Source organism: Rattus norvegicus, chromosome 2, assembly GCF_021556685.1.
Source record: "Rattus norvegicus strain SHRSP/BbbUtx chromosome 2, alternate assembly SHRSP_T2T, whole genome shotgun sequence".
NCBI classification, from domain to species: domain Eukaryota; kingdom Metazoa; phylum Chordata; class Mammalia; order Rodentia; family Muridae; genus Rattus; species Rattus norvegicus.
In genome coordinates, this window is record NC_141535.1 from 7327929 (window position 1) to 7350000 (window position 22072).

The 22072-nt window shown below is 38.9% G+C and overlaps 1 protein-coding gene across 2 annotated transcripts in view; it reads right to left on the bottom strand.

Annotated features, from left to right (window-relative positions):
• Positions 1 to 236: 236 nt before the first annotated feature.
• Arsk (arylsulfatase family, member K) overlaps positions 237 to 22072 on the bottom strand; it is a 55266-nt gene continuing 33430 nt past the window's right edge. Inside the window, 2 exon segments of one of the 2 annotated variants that reach the window (NM_001047917.2) lie at positions 237 to 2021; positions 21751 to 21975. In NM_001047917.2, coding sequence (NP_001041382.1) covers positions 1645 to 2021; positions 21751 to 21975 — 602 coding nt within the window. In that variant the 3' untranslated portion in view covers positions 237 to 1644. 2 annotated transcript variants of the gene reach the window in all.

The window sequence follows — 22072 nt, forward strand, 5'->3', positions numbered from 1 at the left end:
AGAGTACTACATGTGGCCCTGGGCTTCAGATTAACTACATGTAAGAAGCAGAAGACTCAGAAAGGACATACTTACAGATGGGACCTTGATACGGTCAAACAGATCAGAGGAGAAGATAATGATTCAACCTAAGATGTTATGTAATGGAGTGTAGTAGGAGAGGAGACAGTCAACACAATAAAAGGTAAATCGTTTAGCAGCCAAACAAAACTGAAGAAAACAGCAACACTAAAAACTAAAGTCAGATCTTTAATATGTAAAGAATCTTACATGGATCAAAGATCTAAGGGCTAAAAACAAAACTTTATGAACATCAGAGCATCGGAGAGAAGAACATTCATAATAGGACACAAATTCTAAAAGCTACAAAATAAAGATTTATAAACATTTTAATGAATATTTTAATTTTAAAAATCACAATATTTATTTGGTACTAAGATTTATAAATATGTTACAAGAAAATACAGATTTTCCCCGGGTCAATAGCAAAAGACAAAGTAAATACTATTTCCAGTAGTTTTTTTAAAAAAAGTATTTGTTTATTATTTTAAAAATTTTATATGAATGAGACTTGCCTGCATTTAGTCTGTGCACTACATGTTTGCCTGGCACCCTTGGGGGCCAGAAAGAGCACTGGCTCCCCTGAATTGGAGTTATACACAAGTTGTGAGGCACTGTATAGGTGTCAATAATTGGAGCTTTGTCCTCTGGATGAGTAGCAAGTGCTCTGAACCACAGAACAATCTCTCTAGTCCTTTTTTTCTTTTCAAAAGGCTAATATCTAAAAGTATGCATGTAAGAGAAAGACAATGCTAATAACCTATAGAGAAAATGGCCAAGAGACATATGGAAGGTCATTCTGATGCAAATTTTACTGGTTATTAGATCTATGAAAAAAATGTCAGTACTCACAGTAAATAAAGATAAAATATTAGCTATCTACTGGTGGGAATGCCAACTGCTAGAATGTCTTTAGAAACAACTTGAGAAAAGCGACAGAAATTTTTGTAAATCCCTGCTCAGCAATTTTACATTTCAGCATCTATTATTAATTGGAACTAGAAAATAAAGCCAGAGCACAATATGCCAGAAAAAACCCTACAAAGAACATTATCAATTGTGTGTATGCCTGCATGTCCATGTAAATAATATATTCATTTGGTTGATGACTATATGTAGCTTGTCCACAAAGGACACAAGGTGATTGTAGTTGCCCTTTGGAGGGTGCTGACCAGGAAAGGAAGGGAGCTTCATATTCTTTTTTTTAAAATAACAACAACAACAAAACTAAAATCAACTATATTAGAGTCTATATCCAATTAAGTAGTTCTAACATATCAAATATATCTAAAGAGTTTCATAAAAGAACTAGTAAGTCACGAAATACGATTCATAAATAATAACTGATGGCTGTTAAAATAGTTCATATTCTGTATCATCCAGGGAAATAAGAGTGCCTGCTTCTATTCTTTAAATACTTCTGATGTTAAACTGTCAGAGCTCTGCAACAATAAGGTTTTAGTACAACTAGTTCTGACAATGTGAGTTCTGTATTCATTGGCACTTGAGATACAGTATGTATTTTGAAAGTAAGTAAAATTGGCAATCACTGAGGCTATTTCAGCTCAGTATGCACTAACGTATTCATGTATAGCTTGAGAAAGTTTTTTTATTGTCTACTGCTATTGGAGAAGAGTGGGTTGTGAGCCACTGGTGGACTAAGGAGAGTGGGCTGTGAGTTGGTGGACTGGAGTGGACTGCAAGCCACCGTTGGATTGCATTTTCATACTTCCTTGGGTCTTTTTGCCAATCTTGATGCCACCTAAGGTGTGCTATATAATTTGAGTAATTTTGTGCTACGCTTTGTTTCCACATGATAAACTGCTCTTTATTGTACTGATGGACTGAAGCTGACACTTTAGGGTAGTTTATAACAGAACGAAGCTGCTGGTCCAGTGAATAAGTAATTTCTGGAAATTCTGTAGCAATGTTTGTTAGCTCATCTGGGTCCAGTGAAAGATCTGAAAGAAAAGAAATAAAACAGTTATGTTCTAAAATAGTTTTGCTAGAATATCATTGTGATATTATGATTTACTTTTATTTTCCTTTCTTCTTTGCATAAGAATGCAGTATGCATTCACATTAGCAGCAGCAGAGCACATTAATAGTTATGTTCTTCTAACATTACATCTCACAATGACTCTCAGCTGTTTTAGGTCAATGATCGGGAAGCAAGGAATGGCCATGGATAATTTACTAAACGTGAAACACTCCTGTTGATGAATAAACATATATCTTAATGTAATCATTCTGTCACTACACTCTTTTTCTTATGTGTACTCTGACGGCAGACATAGCTGAATTCCTGCAGTTACTAAACTGGCTTAGAATAAATGTCTACTGTTTGTAGAGAGAATTTCTTGTGTACTATGTGGAAGTGTCACTGGTCAATAAAAATCTGGAAAACAATGAGCTAAGGCAGGATTGGAAGAAGGGACACTGGCAGGCAGAGATAGGAATTCTGGGAAAGAGTCAGACGTTGGTACATTCAGCACTGGGGCTCTGAAGGACACATGAAACTGGACAGGTAACCAGCCTTGTGGCACACATAAAATAGAATTAACAGGTTATATAGGTTACAAGCTGGTCAGGAAACAAGCCTAAGCTTATGGCCTAGGCATTTGTCATAAATAATTTTCAGAGCTGTTATTTGAGAACTGGTGCATAGTGAAAAGCCCATAGCTACAAATGGTGCCTAATGTGGGACATATAATCCAAAACCAAGCTTAGAACCAAAGATTCAGGCATTAGAAAAGCCCCAAGGTGATATTTTGACCTCTTCTTTTCCGATCTGTATCCCCTTGATCTCCTTTTGTTGTCTGATTGCTCTGGCTAGAACTTCAAGAACTATATTGAATAAGTAGGGAGAGAGTGGGCAGCCTTGTCTAGTCCCTGATTGTAGTGGGATTGCTTCAAGTTTCTCTCCATTTAGTTTAATGTTAGCAACTGGTTTGCTGTATATAGCTTTTACTATGTTTAGGTATGGGCCTTGAATTCCTATTCTTTCCAGGACTTTTATCATGAAGGGGTGTTGAATTTTGTCAAATGCTTTCTCAGCATCTAATGAAATGATCATGTGGTTTTGTTCTTTCAGTTTGTTTATATAATGGATCACGTTGATGGTTTTCCGTATATTAAACCATCCCTGCATGCCTGGGATGAAGCCTACTTGATCATGGTGGATGATTGTTTTGATGTGCTCTTGAATTCGGTTTGCCAGAATTTTATTGAGTATTTTTGCATCGATATTCATAAGGGAAATTGGTCTGAAGTTCTCTTTCTTTGTTGGGTCTCTGTGTAGTTTAGGTATAAGAGTAAGACCTCAGAAGATGGAAAAAATCTCCCATGCTCATGGATTGGCAGGATTAATATAGTAAAAATGGCCATTCTACCAAAAGTGATCTACAGATTCAATGCAATCCCCATCAAAATACCAATCCAATTCTTCAAAGAGTTAGACAGAACAATTTGCAAATTCATCTGGAATAACAAAAAACCCAGGATAGCTAAAACTATCCTCAACAATAAAAGGACTTCAGGGGGAATCACTATCCCTGAACTCAAGCAGTATTACAGAGCAATAGTGATAAAAACTGCATGGTATTGGTACAGAGACAGACAGACAGACCAATGGAACAGAATTGAAGACCCAGAAATGAACCCACACACCTATGGTCACTTGATTTTTGACAAAGGAGCCAAAACCATCCAATGGAAAAAAGATAGCATTTTCAGCAAATGGTGCTGGTTCAACTGGAGGTCAACATGTAGAAGAATGCAGATCGATCCATGCTTATCACCCTGTACAAAGCTTAAGTCCAAGTGGATCAAGGACCTCCACATCAAACTACATACACCCAAACTAATAGAAGAAAAACTAGGGAAGCATCTGGAACACATGGGCACTGGAAAAAATTTCCTGAACAAAACACCAATGGCTTAGGCTCTAAGATCAAGAATAGACAAATGGGATCTCATAAAACTGCAAAGCTTCTGTAAGGCAAAGGACACTGTGGTTAGGACAAAACGGCAACCAACAGATTGGGAAAAGATCTTTACCAATCCTACAACAGATAGAGACCTTATATCCAAAATATACAAAGAACTCAAAAAGTTAGACTGCAGGGAGACAAAAAAAACCCTATTAAAAAATGGGGTTCAGAGCTAAACAAAGAATTCACAGCTGAGGAATGCCGAATGGCTGAGAAACACCTAAAGAAATGTTCAACATCTTTAGTCATAAGGGAAATGCAAATCAAAACAACCCTGAGATTTCACCTCACACCAGTGAGAATGGCTAAGATCAAAAACTCAGGTGACAGCAGAAGCTGGCGAGGATGTGGAGAAAGAGGAACACTCCTCCATTGTTGGTGGGATTGCAGACTGGTACAACCATTCTGGAAATCAGTCTGGAGGTTCCTCAGAAAATTGGACAGTGAACTGCCTGAGGATCCAGCTATACCTCTCTTGGGCATATACCCAAAAGATGCCCCAACATATAAAAAAGACACGTGCTCCACTATGTTCATCGCAGCCTTATTTATAATAGCCAGAAGCTGGAAAGAACCCAGATGCCCTTCAACAGAGGAATGGATACAGAAAATGTGGTACATCTACACAATGGAATATTACTCAGCTATCAAAAACAATGACTTTATGAAATTCGTAGGCAAATGGTTGGAACTGGAAAATATCATCCTGAGTGAGGTAACCCAATCACAGAAAAACACACGTGGTATGAACTCGTCAATAAGTGGCTATTAGCCCAAATGCTTGAATTACCCTTTATACACAGACCACATGAAACTCCAGAATGATGACCAAAATGTGGATGCTTCACTCTCTTTAAAAGGGGAACAAGAATACTCTTGGCAGGGAATAGAGAGGCAAAGATTAAAACAGACACAGAAGGAACACCCATTCAGAGCCCGCTCCACATGTGGCCCATACATATACAGCCATCCAATTAGACAAGATGGATGAAGCAAAGAAGTGCAGGCTGACAGGAGCCGGACGTAGATCGCTCCTGAGAGACACAGGCAGAATACAGCAAATACAGAGGCGTATGCCAGCAGCAAATCACTGAACTGAGAACGGGACCCCCGTTGAAGGAATCAGAGAAAGAACTCGAAGAGCTTGAAGGAACTCGAGACCCCTTATGAACAACAATGCCAAGCAAGCAGAGCTTCCAGGGACTAAGCCACTACCTAAAGACTATACATGGACTGACCCTGGACTCTGACCTCATAGGTAGCAATGAATATTCTAGTAAGATCACCAGTGGAAGGGGAAGCCCTTGGTCCTGCTAAGACTGAACCCCCAGTGAACGTGATTGTTGGGGGGAGGGCGGCAATGGGGGGAGGATGGGGAGGGGAATACCCATAAAGAAGGGGAGGGGGAGGGGTTAGGGGGATGTTTTCCCGGAAACCGGGAAAGGGAATAACACTCGAAGTGTAAATAAGAAACACTCAAGTTAATAAAAAAAAAAAAAAAAAAAAAGAAAAGCCCCAAGGTTAAAGCAGTTTTCTAGCTGGGAGAGTGAGTAGAGGCCTGTGGGCAGGGGGTAGCAAGTGGGGAACTGGAGCCTCAAGGCATGACCCACAGGTGAAAAACTTCCCAGAGCTGAGGCAGATAGGCTCATTTCCCAAGCAGTATTAAGCTCAGCTAATACTGGGGGGTGGTGCGGGGGCTGGTGGTAAAGCTAGTTGCCCTAGTCATATGCTGGCCTGAGGAGCTTGCAGACATACAGAAGGACAGAAGGAACATTTTGTTAAAGCTGTAGCGGGACTGAAAACTCTCAAATTTCTGAACTGGTAATGTGTAAGTTTGTAAAGAATAAAAAAGGAACAAATACATATTTGAAAATAATAAAATGCTTCTGGTCTCCATATGCACCTAAAGCTAAGGCAGTCCCACAGCCCTCCTTACCCAAATCCTGCCTGGAAAGAGCTGGTTTCCCAGGAGTTCTCTCATGTGGGTTGCTGTTTATGTGCAGGTGAGGGCAGGCAAAAGGTAAGGCAAGAGCCTGCTACTGGGTAGTGAAAAAGAAAGGCAGGCTGAGAATTTTAGAGATGGGACAGAGTATGGAGAGGGGAGGAAGGAAGATGGAGGAAGAGAAGGGTGACCCAGATCAGTGTGGCTTTAAATAGTCACAGGTAGTTATGAATATCATGTAAGATATGGATTATTACAGGATAAATTTGTCCAATCGAAATGGGCAGTTTATATCAACATCATGCTCTGATTCTTTCATTGGACATTTGTGGGTTGAGATTTTACTGATATAAATCTGACTGATAAAATACAAGCCTCCAGTAACTTGATTTTACTGGGTTACAGGGATTTGTGACAGCTAACTGCAAAATGGGTGGCAAGACTGCTGGGGCCCAACACTCTCACTTCTAAACCCACAGGTAAGATCACCACTTTCGCTCCAATAACAGTCCAAAGAGGTACCCACCAGGAGCACACAGAGCAGAAGAACTGCAGAGCAGCCTGGGACAGGATCCTTCTAGTCTCCATGTGCTCCCAGAGATAAGGCTGTGACACTGCCCTCCATACCTAAAACCTGCCTGGAGAAAGGTAGTCTCTCATTGGTGCTCTCATTCTTAAGATCACAGGCTCAGAGGCCCACAGGAAGGACAAGCTGCACCAACTAAAACCAGAGATAGTCAGATGGCTAGAGGCAAACACAGAACCTAATCACAGAAACCAAGGCTATTTGGCATCATCAGAACCAAGTTCTCCCACCACAGCAAGTCCTGGATACCCTATCACACTGGAAAAGCAAGATTTGGATTTAAAATAACATCTCATGATAATGATAGAGGACTTTAGGAAGGACATAAATAACTCCCTTAAAGAGAACACAGGTAAACAGGTAGAAGACCTTAAAGAGGAAAAACAAAAATCCCTTAAAGAATTATAGGAAAACATAACCAAGAATTGAATAAAACCACCCAGGATCTAAAAATAGAAATAGAAACTATAAAGAAATCACAAAGGGTAGTCCATGCTGGCACTCAACTTCTTGGAATTTTAATCCTGCTTTCTTAGAACTCCCAAGAGATTGTAGTACAAACATTTACTGGCATGCTTTACTTAGTATGTAAACTAGAGAATATATGCATTTATAAATAAAAACCTCATACATAAAAAAAAAAAGAAATCACAAAGGGAGACAACCCTGGAGATAAAAAACCTAGGAAGGAGATCAGGAGTCATAAATTCAAGCATCATAAACAGAATACAAGAGATAGATGAGAGAATCTCAGGGGCAGAAGATACCACAGAAAATGTTGACACAACAGTCAAAGAAAATGCACAATGCAAAAAGCTCCTAACCAAAAATATCTAGGAAACCCAGGACACAATGAGAAGATCAAACCTAAGGATAATAGGTATACGAGAGTGAAAATTCTCAACTTAAAGGGACAGTAAATATCTTCAACAAAATTATAGAAGATAATTTCCATAACCTAGAGAAAAAGATGACCATAAGCATAAAAGAAGCCTACAGAACCCCAGATAAACAGGAACAGAAAAGAAATTTCTCCTGTCTCATTTAACAATGTTAATTACATAGTTCTTAAGCATGGTGTATCTTTCCATCCTTTCCTGTCTTCTTCTATTTTTTTTCTCGGAGTTTAAATATTTTTGTTATGAACATATGTCCCAGTAACATTTTTTTTAGCTCTGACAAAAATTAATGTACAGGAGTAGGGACATGTTCCAGCTCCGAATTTGAGGATACACTCTATCTATGGGATAAAATCAAATTGATCAAGGAGACTGACCTTTTTAAAGCACGCCTATCTTTGCTTTTCAGTGATTTTGTTAAGAATACATATGTAGCAGAGGATGGCTTTGTCTGACATCAGTGGGAGGAAAGACCCTCAGCTTTGTGGAGGTTTTATGCCCCAGCATAGGAGGATGCTGAAGCAGTGGGGCAGGAGTGGGTAGGTGGGTGGGTAAGCACCCTAGAGGCAAAGGGGAGGGAGGATGGGGTGTGGGGTTGTGGGGTAACTGCGAATGGGGATATCATTTGAGATGTAAGCAAATGGAATGATATATAAAAATTAACGATAAAAAGGATGTTTATATCTATGTTAAGAAAATCCTCCTGCATCAGAGAAAGAACTGGAAGATCTTGAAGGGGCTCGAGACCCCATATGTACAACAATGCCAAGCAACCAGAGCTTCCAGGGACTAAGCCACTACCTAAAGACTATACATGGACCGACCCTGGACTCTGACCTCATAGATGGCAATAAATATCCTAGTAAGAGCACCAGTGGAAGGGGAAGCCCTGGGTCCTGCTAAGACTGAACCCCCAGTGAACTAGACTGGTGGGGGGAGGGCGGCAATGGGGGGAGGGTGGGGATGGGAACACCGATAAAGGGGAGGGGGGAGGGGGATGTTTGCCCGGAAACTGGGAAAGGGAATAACACTCGAAATGTATATAAGAAATACTCAAGTTAATAATAATAATAATAATAAAAAAAGAAAATCCTCCTGCCACATAATAATCAAAACACCAAATGCACAAAACACAGGAAGAATATTAAAAACATTAAGGAAAAATGTCAAGTAACATATAAAGGCAAACCTATCAGAATTACACCAGATTTCTTACCAGAGATTCTAAAAGCAAGAAGATCCTGGGCAGATGTCATACAGGCCCTAAGAGAACACAAATGCCAGCCCAGGCTTCTATACCCAGCAAAACTCAATTAAAAGAGATACATAAATCAAGACATTCGATGACAAAACCAAATTTACACAATATCTTTATACAACTCAGCCCTACAAAGGATAATAGATGGAAAACTCCAACACAAGGAGGGAAGCTACATCCTAGAAAAAAAAAAAAAAAACCAAGAAAGTAATCTTCTTTCAACAAAGCCAAAAGAAGACGGACACACAAACATAATTCCACCTTTATAAACAAAAATAAGAGTAAGCAACATTCACTTTTCCTTAATCTCTCTTAAATCAAATGGACTCAATTCTCCAATAAAAAGACATAGACTGACAGACTGGATACATAAACAGGACCAAACATTTTTCTGCATACAGGAAACACACCTCAGAGACAAGGACAGACACTACCTCAGAGTAAAAGGGTGGAAAACCACTTTCCAAGCAAATGGTTCCAAGAAACAAGTAGCCATTTTAATATCGAATAAAATTGACTTTCAACCAGAAGTTTTCAAAAAAGATAAGGAAGGTCACTTCATATTCATCAAAGGAAAAATCTACCAAGATGAACTCTCAATTCTCAACACCTATGCTCCAAATGCAAGGGTACCCACATTCAAAAAAGAAACTTTACTAAAACTCAAAATACATATTGCACCTCGCACAATAATCGTGGGAGACTTCAACACCCCACTCTCATCAATAGACAGATTATAGAAATAGAAACTAAACAGAGATACAGGGAAACTAATAGAAGTTATGAACCAAATGGATTTAACAGATATCTATAGAGCATTTCATTCTAAAACAAAAGAATATACCGTCCTCTCAGCATCTCATGGTACCGTCTCCAAAACTGACCACTTAATCAGTTACAAAACATGCATCAACAGATACAAGAAGATTGTAATAATCCCATGTATGCTATCAGATCACCATGGATTAAGTCTGGTTCAATAACAATAAAACCAACAGAAAGTCCCGATACACATGGAAGCTGAACAACATTCTACTCAATCATAACTTGGTCAAGCAAGAAATAAAGAAATTAAAGAAGTTTTAGAATTTAATGAAAATGAAGGCACAATATACCCAAACTTATAGGACACAATGATAGCACTGCTAAGAGGAAAAATCATAGCTCTGAGGCCTCCAAAAAGAGACTGGAAGGAACATACACTAACAGCTTGACAGCACATGTGAAAGCTCTAGAACAGAAAGAAGCAAATATACCCAAGAGGAGTAGGCCACATAATCAAATGCAGGGCTGAAATCAACCAAGTAGAAACAAAGAGAACTATACAAAGAATCAACAAAACAAGGAGCTAGTTCTTAGAGAAAATCAAGAAGATAGATAAACTCCTAGCCAGACTAACCAGAGTACACACAGTCAGTATCCAAATGAATAAAATCAGAAATGAAAAGGGAGACATAACAACAGAAACCAAGGAAATTAAAAAAAATCAGCAGATGCCACTACAAAAGCCTACTTTCAATGAAACTGTAAAATCTGGGTGAAATGGACAATTCTCTAGACAGATAATAGGTACTGAAGATAAATCAGAATCAGATAAGCCATCTAAACAGTCCCATAACTCCTAAATAGAAGCAGTCAATAAAGTCTTCCAACCAAAAAAAGTCCAGGGCCAGATGGGTTTAGTGCAGAATTCTATCAGACCTTCATAGAAAACCTAATACCATTACTGTACAAACTATTCCATAAAATAGAAACAGAAGGAACCCTACCCAGTTTGTTCTATGAAGCCAAAATCACACTTATATCTAAATCACACAAAGACCGAACATGACACACAAAGACAGAACAATTTCCCTTATGAATATTGATGCAAAAATATTCAATAAGATTCTCACAAACTGAATCCAAGAACACATTAAAATCCATCATGATCAAGTAGGCCATATGTCAGGGATGCAGAGATGTTTAATATATGGAAATTCATCAACATAATACATTATATAAACAAACTCAAAGGGAAAAAAACACATGATCATCTCATTAGATGCTGAGAAATCATTTGACAAAATTCAATACTCCTTCACGATAGAAGTCTTGGAAAAGATCAGGAATTCAAGGTCCATACCCAAACATAGTAAGAGCAATATACAGCAAACCAGTAGCCAACATCAAACTAAATGGAGAGAAACTTGAAGCAATCCCACTAAAATCAGGGACTAGACAAGGCTGCCCACTCTCCCTACTTATTCAATATAGTACTTGAAGTCCTAGCCAGAGCAATCAGACCAAGGTAACCAGGTCAAAGGGATACAAATTGGAAAGGAAGAAGAATTTTCAGATGATATGATAGTGTATTTAAGTGACCCCAAAAGTTCCACCAGAGGGCTAATATCCAAAATATACAAAGAACTCAAGAAGTTAGACTCCAGAGAGAAAAATAACCCTATTAAAAATGGGGTACAGTGCTAAACAAAAAATTCATAGCTGAGGAATATCGAATGGCTGAGAAGTACCTAAAGAAATGTTCAATATGCTTAGTCATCAGGAAAATGCAAATCAAAACAACCCTGAGATTCCACCTCACACCAGTCAGAATGGCTAAGATAAAAAAAACTCAGATGTCAACAGATGCAGGCCAGGATGTGGAGAAAGAGGAACACTCCTCCATTGTTGGTGGGATTGCAGACTGGTACAACCACTCTGGAAATCAGTCTGGAGGTTCCTCAGAAAACTGGACATAGTGCTACCTGAAGACCCACCTATACCACTCCTGGGCATATACCCAAATGATGCTCCAACATATATCAAGGACCCATGTAGGAGCCTTATTCATAACAGCCAGAAGCTGGAAACACCCCGGATGTCTGTCCTTCAACAGAGGAATGGATACAGAAAATATAGTCCATATACACAATGGAGTACTACTGTGTTACTAAAGAGAAAGACTTCATTAAATTCTTAGGCAAGTAGATTGAACTAAAAATTATCCTGAGTGAGGTAACCCAATCAGAAAAGGATACACATGGTATCCACTCATTGATAAGTAGAAATTAGCCCAAAAACTTGGAATACCCAAGGTACAATTCATAGACCATATGAAGTTCAAGAAGAAGGAAGACCAAAGTGTGGGTGTTTCAGTCGTTCATTATAAAGTTTGATGCCTTTCTCCTGTTCAAACATAGAGCAAAGAATCATTAGCTGAATTGTGGATACTGTACATCCATACATGTGTTAAAATAAATATGTATATAACCTTTGAAAGCTTACATATTTTCAGAGTGAAAGGACCAGATACCAAAGAAATCAAGACAAACAGTCCTTGAGATCCTACACCACAGATCCTCAACTGCTGTTTTCTTAAGAATCTATATCCGGGGGTCTTCAGAGGTCCTGAGTTCAATTGCCAGCACACACACTATTCCAGTTAGGACTTCCCTTAAGCTTTGCATTTTCCACCAAAGAACAATTGGACAACAAATGTTATAGCTAGCTTAATTTTTTTGTTTCTTTTTTTTAATTGTATACTTTATTTACATTTCAAATGTTATCCCCTCTCCTAGCTTCCCATCCATAATCTTATCTCCCCTCCCCCTTCTTCTATGAGGGTGTTCCCCTACCCAGCCACCCATCCTTTCCGCCTCCCCACCATGACATTTCCCTACATTGGGAGGTCCAGCCTTGGCAGGATCAAGGGATTCCACTGGTACCAAACAAGGCCATCCTTTGCTACATATGTAGCTGGAGCCATGGGTCTGTCCATGTGTACTCTTTGGGTAGTAGTTTAGTCCCTGGGAGCTCTGGCTGATTGGTATTGTTGTTCTTACAGGTTGCAACCTCTTTCAGCTCCTTTAATCCTTTCTCTAATTCCTCCAATGGGGGTCCCATTCTCAGTTCAATGGTTTGCTGCTAGCATTTGCCTTTATATTTGACATGCTCTGGCAGAGCCTCTCAGGAGACAGCTATATCAGGCTCCTGTCAGCATGCACTTCTTAGCATCAGCAATATTGTCTGGGTTTAGTGGCTGTATGTATATGAGTTGTATCCCTAGGTGCGGTAGGCTCTGAATGACCATTGCTTCAGTCTCTGCTCTAAACTTTGTCTCCATAGCTCCTCTTATGAATACTTTTGTTCCACTTTTTAAGAAGGAGTGAAGCATTGGCACTTTAGTTGTCCTTCTTCTTGAGCTTCATGTGGTCTGTGGATTGTATCTTGGGTAATCTGAGAATTTAGACATTTATATTTAGGTATTGCAGTATTTACCCACAGTACACACCATGTGTGTTATTTTATGATTGGGTTACCTCACTCAGGACATTTTCTAGTTCTGTCCATTTGCCTATGAATTTCATGAAGTCATTGTTTTTAATATCTGAGTAGTACACCATTGTATAAATGTATCACATTTTCAGTATCCATTGCTCTGTTGATCTTAGAGCATAAGCCATTGGTGTTCTGGTCAGGAAATTTTCCCTGTCCAGGGAAAATTTGTCCCTGTGTCCATGTGTTCCAGGCTTTCCCCCACTTTTTGTTCTATTAGTTTGAGTGCGTCTAGTTTTATGTGGAGGTCCTTGATGCACTTGGACTTGAGCTTTTATACAGGGAGATAAAAATTAATGAATTTGCATTCCTCTACATACTGACCTCCAGTTGAACCAGCAACATTTATTGAAAATGCTGTCTTTTTTCAACTGGATGGTTTTAGCTCCTTTGTCAAATATCAAGTGACCAAAGGTATGTGGGTTCATTTCTGGGTCTTCAATTCTATTCAGTTGGTCTACCTGCTTGTAGCTGTACCAATACCATACAGTTTTTATCACTATTGCTCTGTAATATAACTTGAGATCAGGGATGGTGATTCCCTCAGAAGTTCCTTTATTGTTGAGAATAGTTTTCCCTATCCTGGGATTTTTGTTATTCCAAATAAATTTGGAAATTGTGCTTTCTAACTCTATGAAGAATTGAGTTGGAATTTTGATGGGGATTGCATTGAATCTGTAGATTGCTTTTGGCAAGATGGCCATTTTGACAATATTAATCCTGCCAATTCATGAGCATGGGAGATATTCCCATCTTCTGAGATCTTCAATTTCTTTCTTCAGAGACTTGAAGTTCTTGCCATACAGATCTTGGCTACTGGTTTGCTGTATATGGCTTTTACTATGTTTAGGTATAGGTCTTGAATTCCTGATCTTTCCAAGACTTTTATCATGAAGGGGTGTTGAATTTTGTCAAATGCTTTCTCAGCATCTAATGAAAATGATCCTGTGTTTTTTTTCTTTTTTGTTTATATAGTGGATTATGTTGATGGATTTCCATATATAGAACCATCCCTGTGTCCCTGGGATGAAGCCTACTTGATCATGATGGATGATTGTTTTGATGTGTTCTTGGATTCGGTTTGCAAGAATTGTATTGTGTTTTTTTGCATGGATATTCATAAGAGAAATTGATCTGAAGTTCTCTTTCTTTGTTGGATCTTTGTGTGGTTTAGGTATAAGAGTAATTGTGGCTTCATAGAAGGAATTTGGTAGTATTCCTTCTGTTCTATTTTGTGGAATAGTTTGGATAGTATTGGTATTAGGTCTTCTATGAAGGTCTGATAGCATTCTGCATTAAACCCATCTGGTCCTGGATTGTTTTTGTTTGGGAGACTTTTAATAACTGCTTCTATTCTTTAGGAGTTATGGGACTGTTTAGATTGTTAATCTGATCCTGATTTAATTTTGGTACCTGGTATCTGTCTAGAAAATTGTCCATTTCATCCAGATTTTCCAGTTTTGTTGAGTACAGGGTTTTGTAGTAGGATCTGATTTTTTTTTTTTTTGGATTTCCTCATAGTCTATTGTTATGTCTCCCATTTCATTTTTGATTTTGTTCATTTGGATACTCTCTTTGTGCCCTCTATCAGTTTATCTATCTTCTTGATTTTCTCAAAATACCAGCTCTTGATTTTATTGATTCTTTTTATAGTTCATTTTGTTTCTAATTGGTTGTTTCCCTCCATATGTTTGATTTTTCTTGTGGTCTACGCCTCTTGGGTATATTTGCTTCTTTCCGTTCTAGAGCTTTCAGGTGTGCTGTCAAACTGTTAGTGTATGTTCCTTCCAGTCTCTTTTTGGAGGCCTCAGAGCTATGATTTTTCCTCTTAGCACTGCTTTCATTGTTTTCCATAAGTTTGAGTATGTTGTCCCTTTATTTTCATTAAACTCTAAAAAGTATTAATTTCTTTATTTCCTCCCTGACCAAGTTATGATTGAGTAGAGAGTTGTTCAGCTTCCATGTGTATGTGGGCTTTCTGTCCTGTTTGTTGTTATTGAAGACCAGTCTTAGTCCGTGGTGATCTGATAGGATGTACGAGATTATTTCAATCTTCTTGTATCTGTTGATGCCTTTTTTTGTGATCGATTATATGGTCAACTTTGGAGAAGGTACCATGAGGTGCTTAAAAGAAGCAATATTCTCTTCTTTTAGGATGAATTGTTCTATAGATATCTTTCAAATCCATTTTGTTCATAACTTGTTAGTTTCACTGTGTGTTTGTTCAGTTTCTCTTTCCATGAACTGTCCATTGGTGAGAGTGTGGTGTTGAAGTCTTCCAGTACTATTGTGTAAGCAGTGTGTGCTTTGAGCTATAGTAAGGTTTCTTTTATGTATGTAGGTGCACTTGCATTTGAAGTATAGATATTGAGGGTTGAAAGTTCATCTTGCTGGCATTGTTGTTCATATGGGGTCTCAAGCCCCTTCAACCTCTTTCAGTCCTTTCTCTCATTCCTTCAACGGGGGTCCCATTCTCAGTTCAGTGGTTTGCTGCTGGCATATGCCTATGTATTTGCCATATTCTGACTGTGCCTCTCACAAGAGATCTACATCCAGTTCTTGTTGGCTTGCACTTCTTTGCTTCATCCATCTTATCTAGTTTGGTGGCTGTATATGTATGGGTCACATGTGGGGCAGGCTCTGAATGGGCGTTCCTTCAGCCTCTGTTCTAAACTTTGCCTCCCTATTCCCTCCCAAGGGTATTCTTGTTCCCCGTTTAAAGAAGGAGTGAAGAATTCACATTTTCATCATCAGTCTTCAGTTTCATGTGTTCTATGCATTTAAGGTAATTCGAGCATTTGAGCTAATATCCATTTATCAATGAGTGCATACCATGTGTGTTTTCTGTGATTGGGTTACCTCACTCAGGATATTTTCCAGTTCTATCCATTTGCCTATGACTTTCATAAAGTCATTGTTTTTGATAGCTGAGTAGTATTCCATTGTATAGATGTACCACATTTTCTGTATCCACTCCTCTGTTGAAGGGCATCTGGGTTCTTTCCAGCTTCCAATAAAGAAGGCTGCTATGAACATAATGGAGCATGTGTCTTTGTTATTTGTTGGAGCATCTTTTGGTTATATGCCCAAGAGAGGTGTAGCTGGGTCCTCATGTAGTTCAATGTCCAATTTTCTTAGGAACCTCCAGACTGATTTCCAGAATGGTTGTACCAGTCTGCAATCCCACCAACAATGGAGGAGTGTTCCTCTTTCTCCACATCCTTGCCAGCATCTGCTGTTGCTGGAGTTTTTGATCTTAGCCATTCTGACTAGTGTGAGGTGGGATCTCAGGGTTGTTTTGATTTGCATTTCCCTTATGACTAAAGATGTTGAACATTTCTTTAGGTGTTTCTCAGCCATTTGGCATTCCTCAGCTATGAATTGTTTGTTTAGCTCTGAACCCCATTTTTTAATAGGGTTATTTGTCTCCCTGTGGTCTAACTTCTTGAGTTCTTTGTATATTTTGGATATAAGCCCTCTATCAGTTGTAGGATTGGTAAAGTTCTTTTCCCAATTTATTGGTTGCTGTTTTGCCCTAACAACAGTGTCCTTTGTCTTACAGAAGCTTTGTAGTTTTATGAGATTCCATTTGTCAATTTTTGATCTTAGACCATAAGCCATTGGTGTTTTCTTCAGGAAATTTTAAGGAATTATTTCTAATTAATAATATTTATATTTGTAACTCGGATTCAAACTTAGGAAGCAGTAAATATTAACAATGGCCTTGACTCTATTTTATGTCCAACATAGGGAGAAAAGATAAGAAAAACAATAAATAAAAAAAATACTGTTTAAAAACTGAATTCACCCAGAATGAAGCTAGATGTCATTTACATAGGGTGCAGGAGCTTGGGAACCTATGCTGAACTTTTAGTTTTATGACTTCCTAGTTCTGAGGCCCCTGCAAGTCTGTCAGACTTTCTCTGATCCCCAGTTTACTTCTCTCTAAAGAGAAGAGAAGGATGCAATCTCATAGCACTGTGGTGACATTAAATGATGTGTGAACTTCCCAAGAGATAGACATCAATAATCTGGAATGGATGAAACTTAGGTGTAAGAATTTTGATTGGTCATTGCACCTCACACAATAATAGTAGGAGATTTCAACACCCCACTCTCATCAATGGACAGATCATGGAAACAGAAATTAAATAGAGACGTAGACAGAATAAGAGAAGTCATGAGCCAAATGGACTTAACGGATATTTATAGAACATTCTATCCTAAAGCAAAAGGATATACCTTCTTCTCAGCTCCTCATGGTACTTTCTCCAAAATTGACCATATAATTGGTCAAAAAACGGGCCTCATCACGTATAGAAAGATAGAAATAATCCCATGCATGCTATCGGACCACCACGGCCTAAAACTGGTCTTCAATAACAATAAGGGAAGAATGCCCACACATACGTGGAAATTGAACAATGCTCTACTCAATGATAACCTGGTCAAGGAAGAAATAAAGAAAGAAATTAAAGACTTTTTAGAATTTAATGAAAATGAAGGTACAACATACCCAAACTTATGGGACACAATGAAAGCTGTGCTAAGAGGAAAACTCATAGCGCTGAGTGCCTGCAGAAAGAAACAGGAAAGGGCATATGTCAGCAGCTTGACAGCATACCTAAAAGCTCTAGAACAAAAAGAAGCAAATGCACCCAGGAGGAGTAGAAGGCAGGAAATAATCAAACTCAGAGCTGAAATCAACCAAGTAGACACAAAAAGGACCATAGAAAGAATCAACAGAACCAGAAATTGGTTCTTTGAGAAAATCAACAAGATAGATAAACCCTTAGCCAGACTAACGAGAGGACACAGAGAGTGTGTCCAAATTAACAAAATCACAAATGAAGGGAGACATAACTACAGATTCAGAGGAAATTCAAAAAATCATCAGATCTTACTATAAAAGCCTATATTCAACAAAACTTGAAAATCTGCAGGAAATGGACAATTTCCTAGATAGATACCAGGAACCGAAGTTAAATCAGGAACAGATAAACCAGTTAAACAACCCCATAATTCCTAAGGAAATAGAAGCAGTCATTAAAGGTCTCCCAACCAAAAAGAGCCCAGGTCCAGACGGGTTTAGTGCAGAATTCTATCAGATCTTCATAGAAGACCTCATACCAATATTATCCAAACTATTCCACAAAATTGAAACAGATGGAGCACTACCGAATTCCTTCTATGAAGCCACAATTACTCTTATACCTAAACCACACAAAGACCCAACAAAGAAAGAGAACTTCAGACCAATTTCCCTTATGAATATCGACACAAAAATACTCAATAAAATTCTGGCAAACCGAATCCAAGAGCACATCAAAACAATCATCCACCATGATCAAGTAGGCTTCATCCCAGGCATGCAGGGATGGTTTAATATATGGAAAACCATCAACGTGATCCATTATATAAACAAACTGAAAGAACAAAACCACATGATCATTTTATTAGATGCTGAGAAAGCATTTGACAAAATTCAACACCCCTTCATGATAAAAGTCCTGGAAAGAATAGGAATTCAAGGCCCATACCTAAACATAGTAAAAGCCATATACAGCAAACCAGTTGCTAACATTAAACTAAATGGAGAGAAACTTGAAACAATCACACTAAAATCAGGGACTAGACAAGGCTGCCCACTCTCTCCCTACTTATTCAATATAGTTCTTGAAGTTCTAGCTAGAGCAATCAGACAACAAAAGGAAATCAAGGGGATACGGATCGGAAAAGAAGAAGTCAAAATATCACTATTTGCAGATGATATGATAGTATATTTAAGTGATCCCAAAAGTTCCACCAGAGAACTAGTAAAGCTGATAAACAACTTCAGCAAAGTGGCTGGGTATAAAATTAACTCAAATAAATCAGTAGCCTTCCTCTACACAAAAGAGAAACAAGCCGAGAAAGAAATTAGGGAAATGACACCCTTCATAATAGACCCAAATAATATGAAGTACCTCGGTGTGACTTTAACCAAGCAAGTAAAAGATCTGTACAATAAGAACTTCAAGCCTCTGAAGAAGGAAATTGAAGAAGACCTCAGAAGATGGAAAGATCGCCCATGCTCATGGATTGGCAGGATTAATATAGTAAAAATGGCCATTTTACCAAAAGCGATCTACAGATTCAATGCAATCCCCATCAAAATACCAATCCAATTTTTCGAAGAGTTAGACAGAACAATTTGCAAATTCATCTGGCATAACAAAAAACCCAGGATAGCTAAAACTATCCTCAACAATAAAAGGACTTCAAGGGGAATCACTATCCCTGAACTCAAGCAGTATTACAGAGCAATAGTGATAAAAACTGCATGGTATTGGTACAGAGACAGACAGATAGACCAATGGAACAGAATTGAAGACCCAGAAATGAACCCACACACCTATGGGCACTTGATTTTTGACAAAGGAGCCAAAACCATCCAATGGAAAAAAGATAGCATTTTCAGCAAATGGTGCTGGTTCAACTGGAGGTCAACATGTAGAAGAATGCAGATCGATCCATGCTTATCACCCTGTACAAAGCTTAAGTCCAAGTGGATCAAGGACCTCCACATCAAACTAGATACACTCAAACTAGTACAAGAAAAACTCGGGCAGCATCTCGAACACATGGGCACTGGAAAAAATTTCCTGAACAAAACACCAATGGCTTATGTTCTAAGATCAAGAATCGACAAATGGGATCTCATAAAACTGCAAAGCTTCTGTAAGGCAAAGGAGACTGTGGTTAGGACAAAACGGCAACCAATAGATTGGGAAAAGATCTTTACCAATCCTACAACAGATAGAGACCTTATATCCAAAATATACAAAGAACTCAAGAAGTTAGATCGCAGGGAGACAAATAACCCTATTAAAAAATAGGGTTCAGTGCTAAACAAAGAATTCACAGCTGAGGAATGCCGAATGGCTGAGAAACACCTAAAGAAATGTTCAACATCTTTAGTCATAAGGGAAATGCAAATCAAAACAACCCTGAGATATCACCTCACACCAGTGAGAATGGCTAAGATCAAAAACTCAGGTGACAGCAGATGCTGGCGAGGATGTGGAGAAAGAGGAACACTCCTCCATTGTTGGTGGGATTGCAGACTGGTACAACCATTCTGGAAATCAGTCTGGAGGTTCCTCAGAAAATTGGACAGTGAACTGCCTGAGGATCCAGCTATACCTCTCTTGGGTATATACCCAAAAATGCCCCAACATATAAAAAAGACACGTGCTCCACTATGTTCATCGCAGCCTTATTTATAATAACCAGAAGCTGGAAAGAACCCAGATGCCCTTCAACAGAGGAATTGATACAGAAAATGTGGTACATCTACACAATGGAATATTACTCAGCTATCAAAAACAATGACTTTATGAAATTCGTAGGCAAATGGTTGGAACTGGAAAATATCATCCTGAGTGAGGTAACCCAATCACAGAAGAACACACATGGTATGCACTCATTGATAAGTGGCTATTAGCCCAAATGCTTGAATTACCCTAGATGCCTAGAACAAATGAAACTCAAGACGGATGATCAAAATGTGAATGCTTCACTCCTTCTTTAAAAGGGGAACAAGAATACCGTTGGCAGGGAATAGAGAGGCAAAGATTAAAACAGACACAGAAGGAACACCCATTCAGAGCCTGCCCCACATGTGGCCCATACATATACAGCCATCCAATTAGACAAGATGGATGAAGCAAAGAAGTGCAGGCCGACAGGAGCCGGATGTAGATCGCTCCTGAGAGACACAGGCAGAATACAGCAAACACAGAGGCAAATGCCAGCAGCAAACCACTGAACTGAGAATAGGACCCCCGTTGAAGGAATCAGAGAAAGAACTGGAAGAGCTTGAAGGGGCTCGAGACCCCTTATGAACAACATTGCCAAGCAACCAGAGCTTCCAGGGACTAAGCTACTACCTAAAGACTATACATGGACTGACCCTGGACTCTGACCTCATAGGTAGCAATGAATATCCTAGTAAGAACACCAGTGGAAGGGGAAGCCCTGGGTCCTGCTAAGACTGAACCCCCAGTGAACTAGACTATGGGGGGAGGGCGGCAATGGGGGGAGGGTGGGGAGGGGAACACCGATAAGAAAGGGGCGGGGGGAGGGGGATGTTTGCCCGGAAACCGGGAAAGGGAATAACACTCGAAATGTATATAAGAAATACTCAAGTGAAGAAAAATAAAAAAAAAAAAACCAAAAAAAAAAACCCAAAATAAATTGATAAAGCTAGGTAAAATAAATTGTGTATATAATAATAGTTATTATTATATCAATAAATACTTCTATTCCTAGGTAAAAAAAAAAAGAATTTTGATTGGTGATGAAGAAACAACAGTCATCAGAAGGTCATTCCAGGAAACATGGTTGAATGAGATTTGGATAGCAGGCTCTATGCTGGCTCTGGTTTGGGTGCTAATGTGCGAGGCAGCACTCGTCTTTTATTAACTGAACCTGACAGCTCATAACACCGTTAGGCATCACAGACTAGAGAGTACACACGGGTTTTAGAAACTGAGACTAGATCTAAATAAACTTACTCTAAACCATGAAACTATTGCAGCCTATCCCAGCCTGAGATGCAACAGGTACTTATTTATTTCAAAAACAATTACTGACTCTCTCAAGCAGGTGGTGCAGATCAGCTTTTTGCACGTAATCTGTATCAAGAAGCTTACCGAAGAGCTGAGGCTGTACCAAAGTACCGTCAGAGTAGGCTATATACTTCCACTGGCCAGTTCTCAGCATGTAGGTGGAAGCATTTGCATTGCATCCATGGAATTCACTCAGAATCCAAGGTGGATGGTGGACTCTGAATGCCTGGTCATTTGCAGATGTATTTGACGACAGTGGCAACAAGGAGTATCCACTCAGGTTCAGTGGCAGAGGGATCCCAGCAATGTCTTCAAAACAAAAGGAAAGTGGTTTTTTTTTTGTTGTTGTTGTTTGTTTGTTTTTGTTTATCTTTGTGTTAATTCTTTTTGGAGTTATTTGAACATT